This window comes from Labrus mixtus, chromosome 16 (assembly GCF_963584025.1).
Source record: "Labrus mixtus chromosome 16, fLabMix1.1, whole genome shotgun sequence".
NCBI classification, from domain to species: domain Eukaryota; kingdom Metazoa; phylum Chordata; class Actinopteri; order Labriformes; family Labridae; genus Labrus; species Labrus mixtus.
This window is the reverse complement of record NC_083627.1, coordinates 7,259,694-7,281,555: the sequence shown is the minus strand read 5'-3', so window position 1 is coordinate 7,281,555 and position 21,862 is coordinate 7,259,694. Positions and strand designations below refer to the sequence as shown.

The window sequence follows — 21,862 nt, the reverse complement described above, 5'->3', positions numbered from 1 at the left end:
GGTCGGCGGCTCAAGTCCTGGTGCAGACACAGGATCCTGTTTGTGCATGTGTGTGTATTTCCTCCTTTGTGTGTGTCGCATGTTCAACAACAGAGTGTAAAAATTGAATTTCCCCTCGAGGGATTAATAAAGTATATCTAAAAAAAAAAAAAAGTTTGTGTGTGTGGATTATAATTCTTAAAGATTCTCTCTGTGGGGTAACATTTGAAAATCCTCCAGTGTGTAGCCAGGTGGGTTTAGGTGTTCAGAGCCAGGACTGTGAAACAGGAAGTAGCATCCTCTTTGAGCCAATGGGAGTGTGTCTCTTTGTGTGTGTGTGTGTGTGCATATCCGTGTAATCAGGGTGGGGTTGAGGGCAGCTGCTGAAGGTAAAGGAGCGCCCTTTAACCCGCCTGCATCTGCAAATATTGATCCAGAGCACACACGCACACACGCACACACACACGCACACACACACACACACACACAGAGACAGCTCTCTGTGATGAATCTTCAAACATTCACTGGAGGAAAGTGGGTGGGGGGGAGGTTAAGGACAGCTCAGCGTTAAACAGTCCCACATCCTGCTTACAGGCCAACACACACACACACACACACACACACACACACACACACACACACACACACACACACACTTACACTACCAGACACACACGTATTGTTTAATGTACTACGAGTTGTTTGTTTTATCTGAAACAGAACAAGCTAACAGAGCTAATGTTGCTAACGGTGTGACTGAATGAAACGACATTAACGCTTTAACTGAACTCCGACCAAAGAGTGTGTATGAGGTCAGACGGAGACACACTCAAAGCTTACCACAGACACACAGTCACAAAAAACTGTCACTTTTCTACATTTTTCTTGAGATAAACTCCGACCCCTCGACCCCTTTGTCCCCTTCTCCTCTTGCCCCCGTCATCCTCCTGTAATCCTGTCGTCAAAAATCCTCAGCCCGTCGCCCCCTCATACCCTCATCCTCTCGCCCACATCCTTTCCTCCTGTACTCTCATGTCCTCGCCACCCCTCCTCCTCGTCCAACTTGTCCCCTTGTCCTCTCAGCCCATCATCCTCTCCTCCTCATGCCTCCTCATCCTCACACGGGGACCAGAGGAGGGGATGAGGCGATGAGAAGACATGAGAACAAGGGGACGTCCCCATCTCCTCGTCTTTTTGTTCCTCCATCATCTAGCCCCCTCCTGTACTCTCTTCCCCTCATTGCCTCCTTTCCTTATCCACCTTGTCCTGTTGCCCCCTGTCCCTAGTCTCCTTGTCTCCTTGTCCCCTTGGCGGCTCCCCTGCTTGCCCCCTCATACTACTGTGCCTTATTCCCTCATCTCCTCGTCCCTTCTTCCTTTCGTCCCCTCCACTCATGTCAACATGGGGACGAGATGAAAAGGGGATGATCCTCCTGTACTCTCTTCCCCTTGCTGCCTCATTTCCTCACCCTCTTCGTCTTTTTGCCTCCTTGTCCCCTCACCCTCCTTTACTCCTCTTTCCTCATTCCCTCATCTCCTCATGCTCGCCCCCTCATACCCTCCTCACATACCTCATCCTCCTGCACTCACGTCAACAGGACGATGAGGGAACACATGGGGCTAAGGGAGAATGATGAGGGACGAAGAGGACAATGAGATGAGGAGACGAGATGACGCCATAACATACTCTTGTCCCCTCATTCCCTTGGACTCTCATCCATTGTCCTCTTGTCCGCTCTGCCTCTCAACTCCTTTGTCTCTGCTCCCCTCATCCCCTTGTCTCCCCGCCTCATCGTCCTCTCCTCCGCATGCACCCTTATCCTCCTGTTCACTCGTTAAAGTACAAGAGGAGAAGACGAGGGGACACGGGGACTCAAACACATATTAATCATCGCACAGTGTGTGTACAGAGTTCTTTGTGTGGATTCAAACATCCTTCAGCTTCAGCTCTGAGTCAACATGTTGACTTTGCAGGTAAGACTCATTTAGGTTCACCTTTGAGTCCTGAGCCAATCACAGAGAGACCAATCATCATCATCAACCGGCATTCCGATCCAGGTTCTCATGCTGACCTGTCCTTGGACCTGAGCCAAACATGCTCTAACACATGAACACGGCGCCACAAAACACAGATTAGAAAGTATTATTTATCGTCTCTCACAGCGTCCAAACTGTGTGAAATCACAAATATGAGAAGAGTGAACGCGGGGATGAACACGCAGGCGACTAGACGTCTGCTCTCTCCGTCGTAGGAGTCGTTCTGTCGGGTGTGCCGAGAGCAGAGCGCCAAATCCTCTAACAGATCCTGATAAATTAAGATAGCACAGCTTATTGGAGAGCACACCATACAGGCCAGACGCTTATGAATAAAAGTTTGAACACACTCCAGGGTTCTGATGCATTCGGCTGATCAATAATTGAGATTAACACACAAAAAAAAGAGGCACGGAAAGGTTTAAACACAAGTGACGCTGAAAAGATGCTTCACAGTGAATTGACACCGGTGCCGATTTAAAGAGTTCATCCTGTCGAAACATGAAATATACACGCTCAGTATTTTAAATTCACCTTTCTGCAGGAATTGACACAGAATCCTTAAATCACCTATTTTCTCAGGGAGGTTTGGTGAAGGCAGGATGAGTTGCCGTGGCGTTCCGGCATAGAGCGAGGGGGAGGGACAAGGGGCGGGGCCACCGGGGACAAGGTGTTTAAATTCAGACAGGTGAGAGTGAAAGTACAGCAGATCTCTCAGAGCTGTGGTCTCCCTTCACTCTCACCTGAGCCAGGAACAGGTAAGAAACAGGATACAGGGTGTGTCCTCACAGGACACCGTACTGTTTGCTCGCTGCTTTTTTAACTGTAACTGTTCAAGGATGTTTTTTTTCTACTTTCTCTCTCCTAATCTCAAAGTTTATTCTGTTTTACCTGCATGTACCTCCTGCTTCACCTGTTCCAGTTTGTCCGCAAAGATGATCAGAGCAGTGCTGTCCCTCCTCCTGGTCCTGGGGGCCATTTCCTCCGCCTTTTCCGCCGGTGACAAAAAATACATCCCCAAGACCGGAAAGAGGATCCCCCAGACCCTGTCTCGAGGTGTGTGACACACCTGAGCTTTAATGGTTTCATTATTTAATACAAAGGTACAGCAGAGAGTCACAGTGAGTGTGTGTGTGTGTGTGTTTCTGCAGGCTGGGGTGATCAGCTGATCTGGGCTCAGACGTATGAGGAGGCTCTATACTGGTCCAGGTCCAAGTAAGTCTGACCTGCAGGTGTCCATTAGACTCAGGTGTTCACGGATCTGACGTTTAAATTGTGATTTTTTGTTTTGTTTTGTTTCAGGAACAAACCTCTCCTGGTCTTGTTTCACCTGGAAGATTGTCCTCACAGCCAAGGTGAGTCTCTACCTGCTCACGTCTGTGACATCACACCTCTCCTGTTTGATATCATACCTCACCTGTAGACATCACATATCACCTGTAGACATCACATCTCACCTGTAGATATTACATCTCACCTGTTTGATATCATACCTCACCTGTTTGATATCATACCTCACCTGTAGACATCACATATCACCTGTAGACGTCACATCTCACCTGTTTGATATCATACCTCACCTGTTTGATATCATACCTCACCTGTAGACATCACATATCACCTGTAGACATCACATCTCACCTGTAGATATTACATCTCACCTGTTTGATATCATACCTCACCTGTTTGATATCATACCTCACCTGTTTGATATCATACCTCACCTGTAGACATCACATATCACCTGTAGACGTCACATCTCACCTGTTTGATATCATACCTCACCTGTTTGATATCATACCTCACCTGTAGACATCACATATCACCTGTAGACATCACATCTCACCTGTAGATATTACATCTCACCTGTTTGATATCATACCTCACCTGTAGACATCACATATCACCTGTAGACATCACATATCACCTGTAGACATCACATCTCACCTGTTTGGTATTACATCTCACCTGTTTGATATCATACCTCACTTGTAGACATCACATATCACCTGTAGACATCACATCTCACCTGTAGACATCACATATCACCTGTAGACATCACATATCACCTGTAGACATCACATCTCACCTGTAGACGTCACACCTCACCTGTTTGATATCATACCTCACCTGTAGACATCACATGTGCCATGTTTGATCACACTTCACCTGTGGGACACATTACACCTCGCCTGTAGAAAACACTCCTCACTTGTAGAAAACACTCCTCACTTGTAGAAAACATTCCTTACCTGTTTACCATCTCACCTGACCTTCGTCACCTGTGTGTCCTCCTGCAGCAATGAGGAAAGTCATTGCCAACAGCTACGAGATCCAGAAGATCCTCGATGAAGAATTCATTGTCCTCAACCTGGTGGTGAGTAACTCACGTTTTCTGTTTGATGATAATAATTAAATTTTTAACTAAAATCATTATGATTGTTATAATGTTTTAAAAGAGTACAGTTAATTATGAGTAAACCAGTCGGTTTGGGAGGAAACATCCTCAGCGACTGTTTGCAGAGTTTAAATAAACAGTCAAACAAACATCCAACTGTCATCGACGTGAAGGTAAGGTGTTACTGCGCACAAAGGTGTGACGTCACCTGTCTGACGGTGAGCACCTGAAGGCAGAGAGGAGTTTACCTTTGTTTTGATTTCCAAGAAATGGGTTTGAATAAAATATTTTTTTTTTCTGTTTCAGTACGAAACCACAGATAAAAACCTGACGCCAGACGGACAGTACGTCCCCAGATTCCTGTTTGTTGGTAAGAAAAAAAAGCTCTCATAACGATCGGGTTATTAATCACCTGTTACACAAACAGATCGGCTCCTCCAGGTGTAACGACCTGTCGTCATGTTCACACTGTGACCGTCTTTATGACACGTTCAGTGTTAATGTTTCCCATTACAGTATTTACACTGCAGATTAATAAATATATTAATTTAATTTAACTAATAAATACACTGCAGATTAATAAGTATATTAATTTAATTTCACTAATAAATACACTGCAGATTAATAAGTATATTAATTTAATTTCACTAATAAATACACTGCAGATTAATAAATATATTAATTTAATTTAACTAATAAATACACTGCAGATTAATAAATATATTAATTTAATTTCACTAATAAATACACTGCGGGTTAATAAGTATATTAATTTAATTTAACTAATAAATACACTGCAGATTAATAAATATATTAATTTAATTTAACTAATAAATACACTGCGGGTTAATAAGTATATTAATTTAATTTAACTAATAAATACACTGCAGATTAATAAATATATTAATTTAATTTCACTAATAAATACACTGCAGGTTAATTCAATCAGTGTTTGATGTTGTTAACTTTAACGTCCTTCTGAGCTGCACTCATTCAGAGTTTAAATGACGTATAAAGCTAGTAACTTTGGTTGAACAGCGCTCCATGTGGCCACACATGGCTATTACAGTATTATGCTTGAACATAATAAAGGGTCACAGACTGAAGGGGTTTAAACTGATCATTAGTTATAAAAACATCGTGTTATTTCTCCTGTCCAGAGTCAGAGCTCGTGAGAATATTCAAATGTTTTATGTATGACCTTTGACCCGTCCGTGTGTGTCTTCAGATCCCTCCATGACCGTGAGGGCCGATATTGTTGGTCCGTACGGTAACCGCTTGTACGCCTACGAACCCCAAGACCTGGATGTCTGTAAGTACCGGAGCACACCTGAGCAGAAGGATGTTGTTAATGATGATGTGTTGGTGACATAACGCCTCCTCTCCCTCAGTGAAAAAGAGCATGGAGAAGGCGAAGAAGCTGCTGAAGGTCGAGCTGTGATTGGACGGAGGAGCGGAGGAAAACATGCTGTCGGTTCGTACCCCGCAGCACGAAGCACTGGAACGTTTCTCATCTTCGTCCTTATCATGAATTTCTTCTTTGTTAATGTTACTGTTCATCCAAAATGTCTTTTCAATAAATATGGAACTCTTCAAACAGTCTGTTCTGTTTTCATTTACACCGGAGAGCACAGTGAGAAAACATGACATCTTTATTGATCCAACGTCCTCTCACATGGTCATATGGTAGATTATGGATAATAATACTGGCAGATTTACGTAGTCAAATGTTATTGGTCAGATTTTGCCAACCATCATTAATTTACATCATTAGAGATAAACCATTTGACTTCTTAACTTGTAATAAAAAATTATTCTATGACAGGACTTGATCCGTCCCTTTACTACCTCCTTAAGTCTGCATTTGGGGCGGCAGTAGCTTAGTCCGTATGGGACTTGAGTTGGGAACCGAAGGGTCGCCGGTTCAAGACCATGATATGAAAGTTGGTCTGGTAGCTTGAGAAGTGCCAGGGCACTTTCTGAGAACTGCCGAGGTGTCCTTGAGCACTGAACCCCCAACGCTGCCTGCATAGCAGTGTGTAGCAGCCCCACTCTGACATCTCTACACTAATGCATGTCCGTGAGAAGCATTGTTCTAAATAACAGAGAGTAAACCAGAATTTCCATCAGATTAATACACATATATAAAATAATTAAAAAAATATATATATGGTGACTTTACAACGATATTACAAATATCCATTTACAATACAGAAGGCACACAACAGATTTCACCACCACAGCAGCCACAATCTACGCATCTGTCAGACCACACGCAAACACACGTCTTTTGAATCACCATTTGAAGATTTACTGTGATCTCCCGATCACAATAATCCAACAAATACCATCCTGCTGCATCGACAAGGGTCCCCACGATCCAAATCCAGTTTAAAGATTGAATTAAAAAACATCCACAAAGATCGGCGGATTGCTTCCAATTTTCCACATCTTTCCCCACTGTATTTTCTGTAATAATTCATTTTTAGGATTCAGTTTATTTGACTGCGATACATCAAAATTTCGGCCGCGCTCTTACATCGCGTCCTCTTTACTGCGTGAATTTCAGTTTCCCCTTACAAACAGTAACGTCTAGTGTTGGAGGTGGATAAAAGGAAGTGAGGCGTCTTGACGAGCTGGTGACTCAAATCACAACACTCAAACAGGGCTTGTTAATAAACGGCTCGCGATGAGCTTGAAACTTTTTTTCTCCGGTGTTGACACAAGTCAAAGCTCAACATTTCAACCATGGATACGGATATTATTAACGCTCCGTTATCTCCACTTTGTAATACAAGCTAACGAGCTCTGCTGAGGGAGAGAAGTGAGTGCCAGGGCCTTTTAGAGCCTCCCTCCTTCCTCGTCCTACGTTAGCGACAGAGAGTAAAATAGAATACAGGAGGGTCGGGTATGAACGGCGTGCTGCGTCGCTCGCGGGCAGTTAAGACATTAAAATAGGAAACAATAGCATCAAGCTGATTTTGTCGCTGACGCTCATTTGGCCAATGGTCAGATAGAAGTGATTGTACCCGACCTAAAAAGCCTCTGCATGTTTCTAATAAGCTCCACGAGCAGAAACATGTTCAAACTAGGATCAATATTGGAGATGCTTTTTGAAAAATGGAGAGAGGTTAGAACACAGAAAGGTTTACAGACCGATGCAGAGCTGGCTAAACACTGAAGCTTCAGTGTCCACCACATGGCGACCTGAGAGAGCATCCACTCTAGAGATGAAGGGGCGGGGGGAGACAGCTCTCTACAATGTTTAGAATTTAGACTGCAGTACCCATTTTAAACACTAGGGGTCAGAGTTACATATTTCTCCTATTGAGCCACACCTGTGGAATGTTTCTAAACAGTGAAGTAATCACGTTAAATCAGTGTGTGTGAATAAACTTTATTAGTTCGAGCAGATGATTGAGCTTTGTTCCCTTAATCATCGTCATGAGAGAGATTTAGATTATTATTGATGTTTCATAAGAGCTTTTCACAATAAGAGCGTTCATATTTACAACATTACTGATGAGGATTATGATGATCAGACATCACTGTTTCCTCCACAAAATCCTTAACGCGCACGCACGCACGCACGCACGCACGCACACACACACACACACACACACACACACACACACACTTTATACATGGGTGGATCATCCTCTGAAAGCCGTGGGTGACCTCATATTAATAAGTTAAAAAACATATATAAAACATGTGCTGAGTGTGTGTCAGTGATATTGTTAATGTTATGTGTGTCTGTGTGTGTGTGTGTGTCACACCTGTGCACGCTGACACACACTTAGGAGAGTGTCAGAGTGTTATTGATCACGCACGCACGCACGCACGCACGCACACACACACACACACACACACACACACACACACACACACACACACACACACACACACACACACACACACACACACACACACACACACACACACACACACACACACACACACGCACACTCATATTAAACCAGCAGCATCAGTAGCATCAGTGGACACACACACAGGTGTGTCTGGTCCGTTGTGGGGAGGTCAGTATGAGGGGGGGTCACAGGAAGGCGCTGGGATTGGCTCGAGGGTCCTTCTGGTTCCTGTAATGATAAGCCAGCCACACCCCCACGACCTGACACACACACACACACACACACACACACACACACACACACACACACACACATTTTACAATATTTGATTACTACCTCATCATCTGACACCTGTTACAGCTGTTATGACACCTGTTACAGCTGTTATGACACCAGCTGTTATGACACTTGATACAGCTGTTATGACACCTGTTACAGCTGTTGTGACACTTGTTACAGCTGTTATGACACTTGTTACAGCTGTTATGACACCTGTTACAGCTGTTATGACACCAGCTGTTATGACACCAGCTGTTATGACACTTGATACAGCTGTTGTGACACCTGTTACAGCTGTTATGACACCTGTTACAGCTGTTATGACACCAGCTGTTATGACACTTGATACAGCTGTTATGACACCTGTTACAGCTGTTGTGACACTTGTTACAGCTGTTATGACACCTGTTACAGCTGTTGTGACACCTGTTACAGCTGTTATGACACTTGTTACAGCTGTTATGACACCTGTTACAGCTGATGTGACACCTGTTACAGCTGTTGTGACACCTGTTACAGCTGTTATGACACCTGTTACAGCTGTTGTGACACCTGTTACAGCTGTTGTGACACCTGTTACAGCTGTTATACCTGTTACAGCTGTTGTGACACCTGTTACAGCTGTCATGACGCCTGTTACAGCTGTTGTGACACCTGTTACAGCTGGTGTGACACCTGTTACAGTTGTTATGAAACCTGTTACAGCTGTTATACCTGTTACAGCTGGTGTGACACTTGATACAGCTGTTATGACACCTGTTACAGCTGTAGTGACACCTGTTACAGCTGTTGTGACACCTGTTACAGTTGTTATGAAACCTGTTACAGCTGTTATGACGCCTGTTACAGCTGTTATGAAACCTGTTACCGCTGTCATGACACCTGCTACAGCTGTTGTGACACCTGTTACAGCTGTTGTGACACCTGTTACAGTTGTTATGAAACCTGTTACAGCTATTATGACACCTGTTACAGCTGTTATGAAACCTGTTACAGCTGTCATGACACCTGTTACAGCTGTTGTGACACTTGATACATCTGTTATGAAACCTGTTACAGCTGTTATGAAACCTGTTACAGCTTCTAAAACACCTGTCACAGCTGCTATGACACCTGTCACAGCTGTTATGACACCTGTTACAGCTGTTGTGACACCTGTTACTTTCTCACCTCTGTGAAGCTGAAGAAGAGGCCGATGCCCCCCGCAAACCGCAGAGCCTCTCCTGCATGCTCCTGGATCTTCTCTGCACACGGCACACACGCATGGTTCGGAAAACACACCTGGGTAACACACACACACACTTTTGAAACTTCACAGACTGTGTCATCATAAACACAGGTGAGGGTATGACATCATGCCAGACAGGATACAGGTGTGTGACATCACGCAGGCATGAGGCAGGTGGACTCACAGCTTCACAGGTGTGGTTGTTGTCCACCTCTCTGAATCCACAGCAGTTTAAACTCTTCTCCACGTCTCTCTGAGTGCTCTGAGAGTTATTCCAGCCGACCTCCAACAGCTCCTCCTGCAACACGTACGTACACACGCGCACACACACACACACACACACACACACACACACACACACACACACACACACACACACACACACACACACACACACAGGTGTACCGTGTATTCAACGCTACATGTTGTATGAGGTATGAAATGTAATAAATGCGACCTGCTGCTCCGTGTGAGCGGTGATGTGACTCAGATTAATAATTAAATCGAGTCACATTAATCAGACTGAAACAACAAAGAAGCTTCACATGAACGTCATGAGACCGAGAATGTGTGTGTGTGTGTGTGTTTGGCTGATCCGGGATCATTTGTAACGAACATAAAGTTAATCTAAAGACGAGAACCAAGACCCAAGTCTTAACCAGGAGAAAGTAGTGAACCAGCAAATCAATCGATGAGCCTCTCAGCTTATTCATATTTGATATACATACAAAAACATACAGAATACATACAGGATACTGTTAGGGCTGTGTAACGATTACATTTTTTGAAATGTTTGAAATCCCTTTATTTTGAATTTAAAAAAGTTTTATCATGCTTTTATTTTGTTTTTTTAAATGTGTTTAGCTAAGGGTAATTTCCCCTTGTTTGAATACAAACCTGCTTTTATTTTGAAAAAAATAAGAGACTTGTGGTAGACTGAAGGTTACTTAACATATATTAGGGCTGACAGCATTAATGTGATATGGTCTGAAATGAATGCATTAATCTCATTTTATGTTGTCCCTTCAGGCTCTCCGTAGATAGTCGTCCTCAGTGTCTCCCTGTAGTCTCAGTGATGTAAAAGAAGGACATTGCTGCATCTTTGAATGTCTCATTTCACTTTAACAAACTCTCAGACAGCTCAGCTGACAAGTCCAACGTAATATCCACCTTATAACATCACACATTGACCTTTGTTACCGTTCCTTTGAGCTGTCTGACGTCAGTTTGGGATCCCTAACCACTTCCTGTTTCTGCGCTTAAGTTAATTTCTTAACCTTCCATCTACAGGAAGGGCTGTACTTTATTTCAAAATAAAAGCATGGTTGATTCAAACAGCAAGTAAAAAAACTCTCAGCTTAAGACAGTACAAATTTCAGAATAAAAGCCTTACAAAATCAGTTTTCAAATGTGAAATATTGAATTTCAAAAGCTGCAATAATCGCGATTAAAACTTGAAATTTAGCTAATTTCTGTACAGATGTTTTTTTCCCCTTGAGTTCAGCCTCACAGGATGACTGGGGCTTTCTTTGGTCTTTCTCGTGTTGTCTTGAACTGAGGAATCATCTTACCCCACAAAGTTTATTTAGTAAATGGCATTTCACTGTCTCCTCTAAAGGCACGATAACGACCCCATGATGGAGAAAAGCTGCTCTGGGTCAAACCGCTTCTCACCTGCTGTTCTCTGTTGACGGCCAAACAGGCGCTGGAGACAGAAAACTGAACGATGAAGACCATGAAGAGGACGATCATGTACTGTGACCCGACTGTGAAGGAACAACAACACAAAAACACACACACATACAATAACACTCCAGTGTGTGTGTGTGTGTGTGTGTGTGTGTGTGTGTGTGTGTGTGTGTGTGTGTGTGTGTGTGTGTGTGTGTTGTGGTGTGCGAAATTGGACACTGCTCTGGATCCTGTTTCATTTCATTAATAAATTATCAGAGAACAGATTTTCCAAAACACAGAGCGGAGTGAGCTCAACATCATTAACATACATTTAATTATCACGTTTTTATTTATAATGATCAGTTGAATTATTCTAGACTAAAACACACACACACACACACACACACACACACACACACACACACACACACACACACACACACACACACACTGAAGGATACGAAGAAGAGGAGGACCTGGTGGTGCTTCATCGCCCCTATGAGTCCGGCCACAGCCACGAGGAAGAGGAACACCCCGACCCCTACAACCCCACCGACCACCTGGAAGCTGGAGACCAGACCGAACCACATGCCCCAGACCGCGATGCCGACCAGGAGCAGACTCACCATCTGCACAAGCACACACACACACACACACACACACACACACACACACACACACACACACACACACACACACACACACACACATACACACACACACACACACACACACACAAACACACGCACAAATATTCATATAATCAAAAACACACAGAGGTCTTAAACCTGATTATTTACACACTAACACTGTGAATAAATTATTGAATTCATAGAGTTTATCAATATATATAAGAGCCTCTCGTCACTCACCACATACAGGATGTTGAGCGCGCACAGACAGGTTTTGGAGCACGTGAATCCGGCAGCACCCATCTTTAAAAAAAATCAATAAAAATCTAATCGATAAAAAATTAAATATTTGTTTCTGACCATGAAATCCTCGGAGACTCGATCAGCTGATCGTTGGTCTTCTGTGTGAGCTGGAAGCTGACACAAGCACGAGGACTCCGGAGGTGAGACATGGCGCCTTCAAAATAAAAGTCCCAGGAGAGCTGTGTCCGTCCTGCAGGTGAAGACAGACGGAGATAACACACAGTAACAATGTTTGAGTTTCAGCCTTCAAAACTCCTGTAAAAAAAAAAAAAAAAAACTGTGTTCATCAAACTGTGTTCAGTGACATGTTTGAGAATTAATGATCAATGATTTAATAAATAAAGTAACCATTAAAACTCTGATTTCAATAGTTTTAAATGAACTGTTTAATTAATGTTAATAAATAAAACAATAATATCAAAAACTGGGCTTTTTTCAGTGTAATAAATCAAAACATAAAACATCTTGCGATTTTATTTTGAAGGGAGAAACCCTGAACTCCGGTGGTTGATGTGGTCATGTCTATAGACCATAGACCGTATGACTCATTGAGGGGCGGGGTCTGGGAGCTTGCAGCCCTCGGATTGGCTGCAGACAGGTCCTGTTACTTCCCTTATAAAACAGAGAGCATCACATATCATCCGGTTATTGATCAGATCTTTCATTAGATTATCAAACAGATAATTAATCACATTATTGATCAGGTTACTTTACATGCTCAGAGATGACACTGTTAGCGTCAGTAGCTGGATATAAATGTGACACAGCTCTGGATCAGTGGCAGAGTGGGTCATCTCTCAGCTGGAAGGTCGAGGGTTCGATCCCCAGCTCCTGCAGCAACATGTCCGATGTGTCCTTGGGCACGACACTTAACCCCAAGTTGCTCCCGCTTCTTCATCGTCGGCGTGTGAATGTGAATGAATGGGATTAGTTACTTCTGATGGACTCTTTACTCAGCAGCCTCTAACATCAGTGTGTGAATGTGTAGGAGTGACCTGTGGTGTAAAAAGCACTTTGAGTAGTCAGAAGACTAGAAAAGAAAAACACACAAGCTCAAGTCCGTTCGCGCGTTCACTGGGAATTTTTCCTGCTGCATTCTCACATCAACTCACACCGCTTTTGAGCGGAAGAATTCACCTGGGTCAACTCGGGGCTGGCAGGAAAAATTCTGGATAAGTCGGAGTGAAAAGTTCAACTGTTTGCGTTCACACATGCAGCTCACCCAGGAAAAAGTCAGAAGGTTTTCAGGAGTTTTGTGCTCGTGTGAAAACACCATGTGACCAGTTTACTGACAGGAAGTGGTCTTCTTATATCATTAACCCCACCCACCCCACCCTCTTCATCTGAGAGTTCACTAACAGGAAGTGGTATTTTCTTATATCATCACCCTCCCCCCTCCCCCATGTGTGGTTTACTCCAAGGCAAGCTGCTTCCCTCTGAAGTCCCTCAGTCCACCTGCTGACCTCCAGCTGCAGACCTCCACCAGGACCACATCAGACCACTACTTTAGCCCACTTTTGGACCAGCTTTGGACTGGTTTGCTGAGGATGGCGGAGGCTCAGAGAGGAGACCTGTCAGACTCGGAGAGGAGGATCCTGCAGGTCGTCTGTGAAGGTGAGTCACTTCACTGTAAAGATGCCGATACTAAACTGACTCGGTCTCATTTGTAGAGAGATAACGTGGTTTAACATTTACAGTCTGAACTCAGAGGAGACTCATTTAAACTCCCGAGGGAGCTGCCGTCCAATCAGCTTTCAGTGTTCTTTGCACCTAATGAAATGCTTAAAAAAAAAGGTTTTACCACAGTTTAACCCTTTAAAGATGAGATTAGATTAGACAGGTACATTTACCTTTCTGTGCATTCCTCCCAGAGTCAGCTGTACAAAAACTAGAAGAGCAATATGAAGATAAGAGAGCAGAAAAATACAAAACACAGAAATGTAAACTGTAAGAAAAACGGTGCACTTTTAAAAAACTGTAAAAGGAAACTCTGTACAATACAATAAAATAATTCTTCCTGTCCTGTGAATTAGTACATCTATTATTGCACATGAGATTTTTGCACACTGATTTAAAAACAAAATGAAACAAATTTGATTTAATATTTTGGAGACATCTGCATCTCTGGGTGTATTAAACTTTATGAATACATCGGGATATCACTGCACCTTAGACACTTACTGAACGGCCGAGCTGCTAACTGAATGCTGCTTTTCTCATTTCCTCTCATCCGCTCTTTTTTTTACTTTATTATACCTGAGATGTTTAGATGTTTTGATAAGAACTGATCTGATCACTGAGTAGATTTTTAGGTACATTCATGTGTCTATATGTTGCATGTTTTCTGTCTTGTGGCTGAGAGAACATGTATGCAGATACATGAGAGAAATAACAAATGAACAGGATCTTGAACGCAGCTCACTAATTATGAACACGCACAGAGAGCTCGCTCTATGGGTTCTGCCTGCGTATACAGCACATCAGTGGAGACACAAATGAGATATTTCTCGGGTATTTTCACCGACTCTGAAGAAAAAAGTCTGTGATCCTTCAGTCTGGATGTTTACTGGATTGCTGCAACATGCTGAGTAACTAACTCATAATTTGTGACTTATTTTACTGTGAAGTCATGTTGAAAATGTGAGAATCATACATGAAACTTCAGTTATATAAGGGGAATTTGTTGTTATAATTTTATGCATTTTGTGTTACATAAAGCAATATGTTCTATTTTGCATATTCATTTAATTAATATTACTTTAATTGCAGTAGTCACTGATGCAGTGCAGGGTATACACAGTGATTTTTGAGCCTCTAGAGTACACCTCTAAATCTCCCCTGATTCACACCATTTATTGATTGACTATATTGAGTAGTTTGCTGCAAGTTTTTCCTCGGATGGTGAGGGGATGACCCTCCAACTCGGTCTCTAATTGATTAATTAACGTACTAACTGAATGTGCACATGTAACTGTTTAAAACAGAGGACGTTTATCCTCTGCTGGACAGGTCACTCCCAACTCATACAGGGGGAAATGAAGAGTATACCACTCCACTGACTGTAATGCAACTACGTATAGGCCTATAGTTGACTTAATGGATGTCACCAAAACTGATCCATTTAGAAACGATAAACGCCATAATGTTGTTATTTTGGGAACATTTTTAATTAGCGACTATTTTGTTTTCCTCTGTTTTTGTTTATTCCTTGTTGTTGTTCTTGTTTCTCAAGTTTCATTTTGTCATTTGCATCCTCATTGTTTCTCTGTTTCCCGTCTGTTTTTCTGAGTTTAGTTTTCAGTGTTTCCTGTTTTATTTTGTAGTTTATGTGTATCATGTCTGGGGTCTCGTCTTCCTGCCTCTGTGTGTTTCCCTCCAGGTTTGACTGACCTGTCTTCACCTGTGTCAGCGTCTGTATGACAAATTGAGCTTTTCTCTCCTTCTGTTTCTCTTTCATCTCATCTCCCTGTGAGACGAGATGAAGCCACAGTAGGCTACTATGAATCTCTGCTTTCAGGGTTAAACATGATGTGATGTTTTTATGAAGATTTATTTTTTTGCAACTTTTGAAGCCGTCATCGTAGCGAGACGGTAGAGAGTGACGTCAGGAAACATCAGGATGTAAAGTGTAAAATGTCGAGGGTCAGTAGACGGCTGTTAGGACCGTCGTCTTGCACACCTTGACGTTTGTTTTTCAGTTTATGATGTTCAAACTTGAGTCACATTTTAAAGGGTTTTGTTTGTTTTTCAGGAGACGTTCAGGAGGCGGCCGAGCTGCTCGATAACAACGATGTACGGATCAACTGTCTGGACGAGGTACACAGATAGGGTGCTTTATGTTCTTCACACCAGCGTGTCTTAAATTTGTATTCTCCTGTAATGAAATAATGAACATTCAGACTGTAACCCAGAGGACCCCTCCCCTCCACGCCTTCTGCTCCTCCCACAATGCACCTCTGCTGCTGTCACTCTGTCAGTGTGACATATGTTCTCTTTGTGATTGAAACATATGGAGACGACTCTGAGAGCTGAAGGATAAAAGAGACAAACACTTCAAGTAGCTCCCAGACGCTGACTGTCACAAACAGCTGACAGCAGCACCTGAACACACCACAGAGAGAGAGGTTACTCAAGAGACACCTGAACGCACCAAAGAGAGAGTGGTTACTCAAGAGACACCTGAATGCACCACAGAGAGAGAGGTTACTAAAGAGATACATGAATGCACCACAGAGAGAGAGGTTACTTAAGAGACACCTGAATGCACCACAGAGAGAGAGGTTACTTAAGAGACACCTGAATGCACCACAGAGAAAGGTTACTCAAGAGACACCTGAATGCACCACAGAGAGAGAGGTTACTTAAGAGACACCTGAATGCACCACAGAGAGAGAGGTTACTCAAGAGACACCTGAATGCACCACAGAGAGAGAGGTTACTAAAGAGATACATGAATGCACCACAGAGAGAGAGGTTTCTCAAGAGACACCTGAACGCACCACAGAGAGAGAGGTTACTAAAGAGACACCTGAACGCACCACAGAGAGAGAGGTTACTCAAGAGACACCTGAATGCACCAAAGAGAGAGAGGTTACTTAAGAGACACTTGAATGCACCACAGAGAGAGAGGTTACTTAAGAGACACCTGCATGCGCCACAGAAACATTTAAGTTGACTTACACTTGAATGCACCACTGATATATATATATATTTATAAACCAAAAGGCACCTAACGACACCTGAACACACCACAGAAACACATCAGTTGACAGGCACCTGAACAAGCCACAGAGAGAGGTTTCACAAGTGACACCTGAACGCACCACGCCATGTTAAACAGCGGCTGTGAGTGATTGACCGTCATCCCTTCAAAAACCCTTCGTCTCTGTCGACGCAGGTAAACTGCAGAAGAAGAACGAGATGATGAAGCAAAGTCTGAATAAAATATTATTGTATATTATTGTATTGTAACAAAAAGCAGAAACAGCGTTTTATTTTATTGTGAAAAACACAAATTTATGTAGTGGGCTACATAATAAAAGTTGAATTTTAAACTTTCAACAGTATATAACTGGAATTATCGTCATTATGAGAAACGTCTTAACGCACAATGAGATTCACTTTGGATCAAAACACCGCTGATGTGTGTGTGTGTGTGTGTGTGTGTGTGTGTGTGTGTGTGTGTGTCTGTGTATACAGAACGGGATGACTCCTCTGATGCATGCGGCGTATAAAGGGAAGGCTGACATGTGTCGTCTGCTGCTGCAGCACGGAGCTGACGTGAACTGTAACCAGCACGAGTACGGCTACACGGCGCTCATGTTCGCCGGCCTGTCAGGTAAAAAAAAAAAAAAAACTATGATTATCTGACGAGTGTGAAGTTTAGAGTCATGCTTCCTTAAGTTGAACTTTTCCTGTTCTCATTCTTCTGCTGGACATTCAACCTGACGCAGGGAAGACGGACATCACCTCCATGATGCTGGACGCTGGAGCAGAGAGAGACATCGTCAACTCTGTCGGACGAACCGCCGCTCAGATGGCGGCTTTCGTAGGTCAGAAACACAAGATCATATTAAATATATATACACACCTTTTATTTATACAGGCGGTAACACTCCCCCACCCCAAACCTGACCTCGACCCTTCTCCTCCAGGTCAGCACGACTGTGTCACAGTGATCAATAACTTCTTCTCCCTGAAGAGGCTTGAGTACCACACCCGCCCTCAGGGACTAGAGAGAGAGCCCAAACTCCCCCCCCACCTGGCCAGACCCCTGTACAAGATCATCATGACCACCAACCTCAACCCGGTTAAGGTGAGGAAGCGAACCAGCTGCTAACTCACCCATAGGTTCACCAGCATGTTATTGACCTTATTTTTCCATCTTCATAAGAAGGTGAAAACCTGATTATTTGTTCTGGAATAGTTAAATCTCCATATTGATTTGCACTTGCCTGCAGGCACAAGGACATTTTCAGGCTCACATCCCCACAGAGCGCTGGTTCTGGAACCAAACTCCTGGAGAGGGGGCGACTTCTAAAAATGAGATAGTCCAGCCGTCTCACTTTTAGAAGTCGCCCCTCATTTGTCAGGCCGGGAGGGTCATTTCTTTGTGACTGCAATTTAGAGGGAGAGAATCTCTGAATGATGGCGCTATCACATAAAAGTCCCGAAAAGCTTCCAGGAATATTCAGAGTGAGCAGCACTTTGAGGAACTCCTCAACCTGATCAGCATGGTCCTCTGATGAGGAGGCGATTTGATCCAAGTGAGGTTCTGAACCTTTATCCTTGGCAGAAGTCAAGAAGCTCCTCAGTGGCAGAACACCAGGCAGCAGGTTCGCCCTGAGTTTGCTTTTATCCAGTCTTCACGAGTTTTGTGGGCTCTGCAGCCGAGTGTAAATCTGTCACATGATAGTCAGAACCTTCCAGTCTGAGGCCACGAGTCTCGGCTGGAAACGGGGATTTCCCTCTCTGGATGTTCAGGTATCCCCGCGTCTCGTTCACCGTGGACGAGTTAATGCCGGCGTTGTTATCTCCGACAGTTTAGTGTGTCTCACCTCGCGCCCTCTAACCGTCGCTCTCTTCTGTCAGATAGTCCTGCTGGTGAAGGAGAACCCCGTTCTGGTGGACGTGGCGGCTCTGGAGAAGTGTTACCAGGTGATGGACCTGCTGTGCAAGCAGTGTGTGACGCAGCAGGACATGAACGAGGTGCTGGCCATGAAGATGCACTACATCAGCTGTGTGCTGCGGAAATGTGTTTCCTTCCTGCAGAAACGAGACGACAAGCTGGACGCCCTCGTCAAGAAGTGAGTCTAGAACTTAAAACCAGCAGGTCGGACTGGTCACATGTTGGGACCAGCACTGAACTGGAATAACACATTGGACTCGTTGTAGACGAATAACAAACACCAGTATCTCTCGTTTGTCCTGGTCTCAGCCTGCTCAAGGGACGGGACAGCGATGGTTTCCCGCAGTACCAGGAGAAGTTCATCAGGGAATGCATCCGGAAGTTTCCGTACTGTGAGGCCACGCTGCTGCAAGAGCTGGTGAGGAGCATTGCACCGGTAGAGATTGTAAGTGAAGAGGACGAGTAGCGTGCTAAAGAGCAGTGTTGGCAGCAGCTGATGGTGTAGAGGGTGACAACTGAGTGGACGCTCCTCTGTTTAATCTCTGATGTCGCTTCCTGTTCCCAGGGCAACGACCCCACGGCGTTCTCCGTGCTGAGTCAAGCTCTGATGGGTCAGATGGCGCTGGTGGACGCTGATTACTGCAACACGTGTGGGGAGAAGGGCGCCGACAAGAGGTGCTCCCTCTGCAAGGCTGTAAGTCGGAGTTGTAGTTTTTGGAGTTGTAGAACGATTCGGGGCGCCAGTGGTTAGTTTGCGCGTCCAATGTGTGCATCATATCAGAGGTCACGTAGTATGCTTTAGAGTGTGTGTGTTGGGTGCCTTCAGGTGAGCCTCTGTCTTCTGTGCTCTCAGGCGTTGTACTGCAGCCTGGCGTGTCAGAAGCTTCACTGGTTCACTCATAAGAAGATGTGCTACTCGCTGCAGGAGCAGGACGCCGACCTGGAGGAGGACACGCCCAGACTCAAACCGCTGAAAGGTCATCATCTCACCTGTTTGATGTGGAGAGTTTAGCGACTCTAAAAACCTTTAATCGAAATGTTTATGATTCTGTGTGAGGGATGTGAAGTCAGCTGTTTACTCCTGCTCCTGAACTTCATGCTAACACAGGCTAATGTTTCCATTTAGCACTTCACAGAGCTGTCTGTTCCCTCTTGTGTTAAAGAGGACATATTATCCCCCCTTCTCCACCTTTTCAAACAGTCCCCCTGTGGTCTAAATGAAACATCTGTGCTTTGGTCAAAATATAACATGAATCAAGCACCAGAGGAGGTTTGTGACCCTGTATAAACCAGCTCTCTCAGAACGCTCCGTTTTGGTGTGTGTGTCTCTTTAAATGCAATGACCCCCCCCCTCCCCGAGTTTTCCCGGTAGACATTACTCCTTCGCTAGTGAGAATAAAAATGGCGGACCTGCGCAAAAGTTTTGATCTAGGCTGGGGGTGGAGTCCACGGGTGGAGATACCAGGGGAGGGGAGGGGATTTTTATTTTTTTTACCAGAATCCCACTGTGACATCACAAGGAGAGCACATTTGAAACAGAGCATTTTTCGACTTATGCAGACCACAAACAAAGGACTGGATGGGTTTATTTCACAGTTTGTGGGTCAGTAGACATTCAGGTTACCCTCAGGTAAAGTGGATTTTTCATAATATGTCTCCTTTAAACTTCCTGTTTTTAGCCCTCATGCTAAGCTAGCCTCTGTGTTTCCTGTCAGATGATGAGAGCGACCTGGTGATGGAGACGGCGAACTTTCTGCAGGAGCTGTGTATGCGGGCGGAGGAGAAAGTGGCTGCAGTGGGGGGATGTCCTGCAGAGCTGCTGTCCTGTCCCTCCACACCAGCAGCCGGTCCGTCCTGCAAAGACTGAGAGCGGGTCTCTGAGAACCTGATGTCTTTAACCCTGAAGGACGCGAGTCCTCTCTCTGGGAATCTTCACGCGTCAGAGCCTGAACGGGGTTCATCCTGAGTCTGAGAAACCTCATCAACCACTCTGTTCGTCTCGTCAGAGTCCCAGTGTGAAGTTTGAAACTGAAGCCTGTTGTGAGTTTAAAGGTTCAAACTCGACGAGAAGAGAAGGATGATGAGCGGCCTGACGTAGCAGAGTGAAGAAAGCTGCAATACGACATTTGTTCTCTTTATTTACAGTATTTTTATAGGTTTGACATCATGGTGATTCTATGTGCAAAATGTCTGGATACATGATTGTTTAGATATGTTTAGATATGTAAGTGTTCTCATACATGAATAGATGTAAACAGTGTGTGTGTAAATTTATAGGTAGGTTTTTATACTGTATGTTTATATTACGGTGAGAGCTCATAGCTGAGGTGTCCTAAAGTTGTTTAATTATTAAAGTATCTTTCAGACTATAAAAAACATTTGAATAAATTCATATTTAATTCCTCCTGTAGTGTAACTGAGCTATGTGTGTCAATTACATTTTTAATCGTGTTAATCGTGATTTTATTCGCATATGAAAATACAAAATTGTGAGGCTTTTATTTTGAAATTTTATACTGTCTTAAGATGAGAGTTTTTTACTTGCTGTTTGAATTTTGTAATGTATCAAAAACATTTTAAAACATTAAATTATGATTCATGACATTCCTCCCTCAAAGAAGGTGAGATAACTCCAGTTTCAACACTAGATGGCAGCATTTTCCTTCTCATCTCTCTAGACCGAACTGTTCACTTTATGGTGGGCGGCAGGAAGGTGCAGTGATTAGTGACCTCACAGCATGAAGGTCTCTGGTTTGAATCTTCAGGTTGGGTGGGGGTTCGTCATCATCATCATCAATCAATCTTTATTGACAGACTCAGGAGTCTCCGAACTCATGTG

General features: G+C 43.9%; 3 protein-coding genes across 4 annotated transcripts; 2 read left to right on the top strand and 1 right to left on the bottom strand.

Annotated features, from left to right (window-relative positions):
• Positions 1 to 2,689: 2,689 nt before the first annotated feature.
• On the top strand, positions 2,690 to 6,007 carry agr2 (anterior gradient 2). The gene is made up of 8 exons (XM_061059790.1): positions 2,690 to 2,770; positions 2,935 to 3,068; positions 3,164 to 3,227; positions 3,315 to 3,367; positions 4,313 to 4,389; positions 4,717 to 4,780; positions 5,639 to 5,722; positions 5,802 to 6,007. The coding sequence occupies exons 2-8, from the start codon at positions 2,948 to 2,950 to the stop codon at positions 5,849 to 5,851; spliced, it is 513 nt and encodes a 170-aa protein (XP_060915773.1). The 5' UTR covers positions 2,690 to 2,770; positions 2,935 to 2,947; the 3' UTR covers positions 5,852 to 6,007.
• A 998-nt stretch (positions 6,008 to 7,005) lies between these two features.
• Positions 7,006 to 12,526, bottom strand: tspan13b (tetraspanin 13b). The gene is made up of 6 exons (XM_061059789.1): positions 12,333 to 12,526; positions 11,922 to 12,089; positions 11,464 to 11,544; positions 9,974 to 10,087; positions 9,732 to 9,842; positions 7,006 to 8,542 (listed from the first exon to the last, which is right to left on the bottom strand). Exons 1-6 carry the CDS (start codon positions 12,393 to 12,395, stop codon positions 8,468 to 8,470), a joined length of 612 nt encoding a protein of 203 aa, XP_060915772.1. The 5' UTR covers positions 12,396 to 12,526; the 3' UTR covers positions 7,006 to 8,467.
• Positions 12,527 to 13,815: 1,289 nt separating this feature from the next.
• On the top strand, positions 13,816 to 21,427 carry LOC132991462 (ankyrin repeat and MYND domain-containing protein 2-like). Of its 2 annotated transcripts, none has more exons than XM_061060242.1 (10): positions 13,816 to 14,009; positions 16,147 to 16,211; positions 17,595 to 17,733; positions 17,849 to 17,947; positions 18,050 to 18,210; positions 18,987 to 19,201; positions 19,333 to 19,441; positions 19,589 to 19,717; positions 19,877 to 20,000; positions 20,739 to 21,427. In XM_061060242.1, the coding sequence occupies exons 1-10, from the start codon at positions 13,943 to 13,945 to the stop codon at positions 20,888 to 20,890; spliced, it is 1,260 nt and encodes a 419-aa protein (XP_060916225.1). In that variant the 5' UTR covers positions 13,816 to 13,942; the 3' UTR covers positions 20,891 to 21,427. The 2 variants fall into 2 exon arrangements, with proteins under 2 accessions (XP_060916225.1, XP_060916222.1); XM_061060239.1 differs by having other exon boundaries at positions 19,333 to 19,468.
• Positions 21,428 to 21,862: the final 435 nt, after the last annotated feature.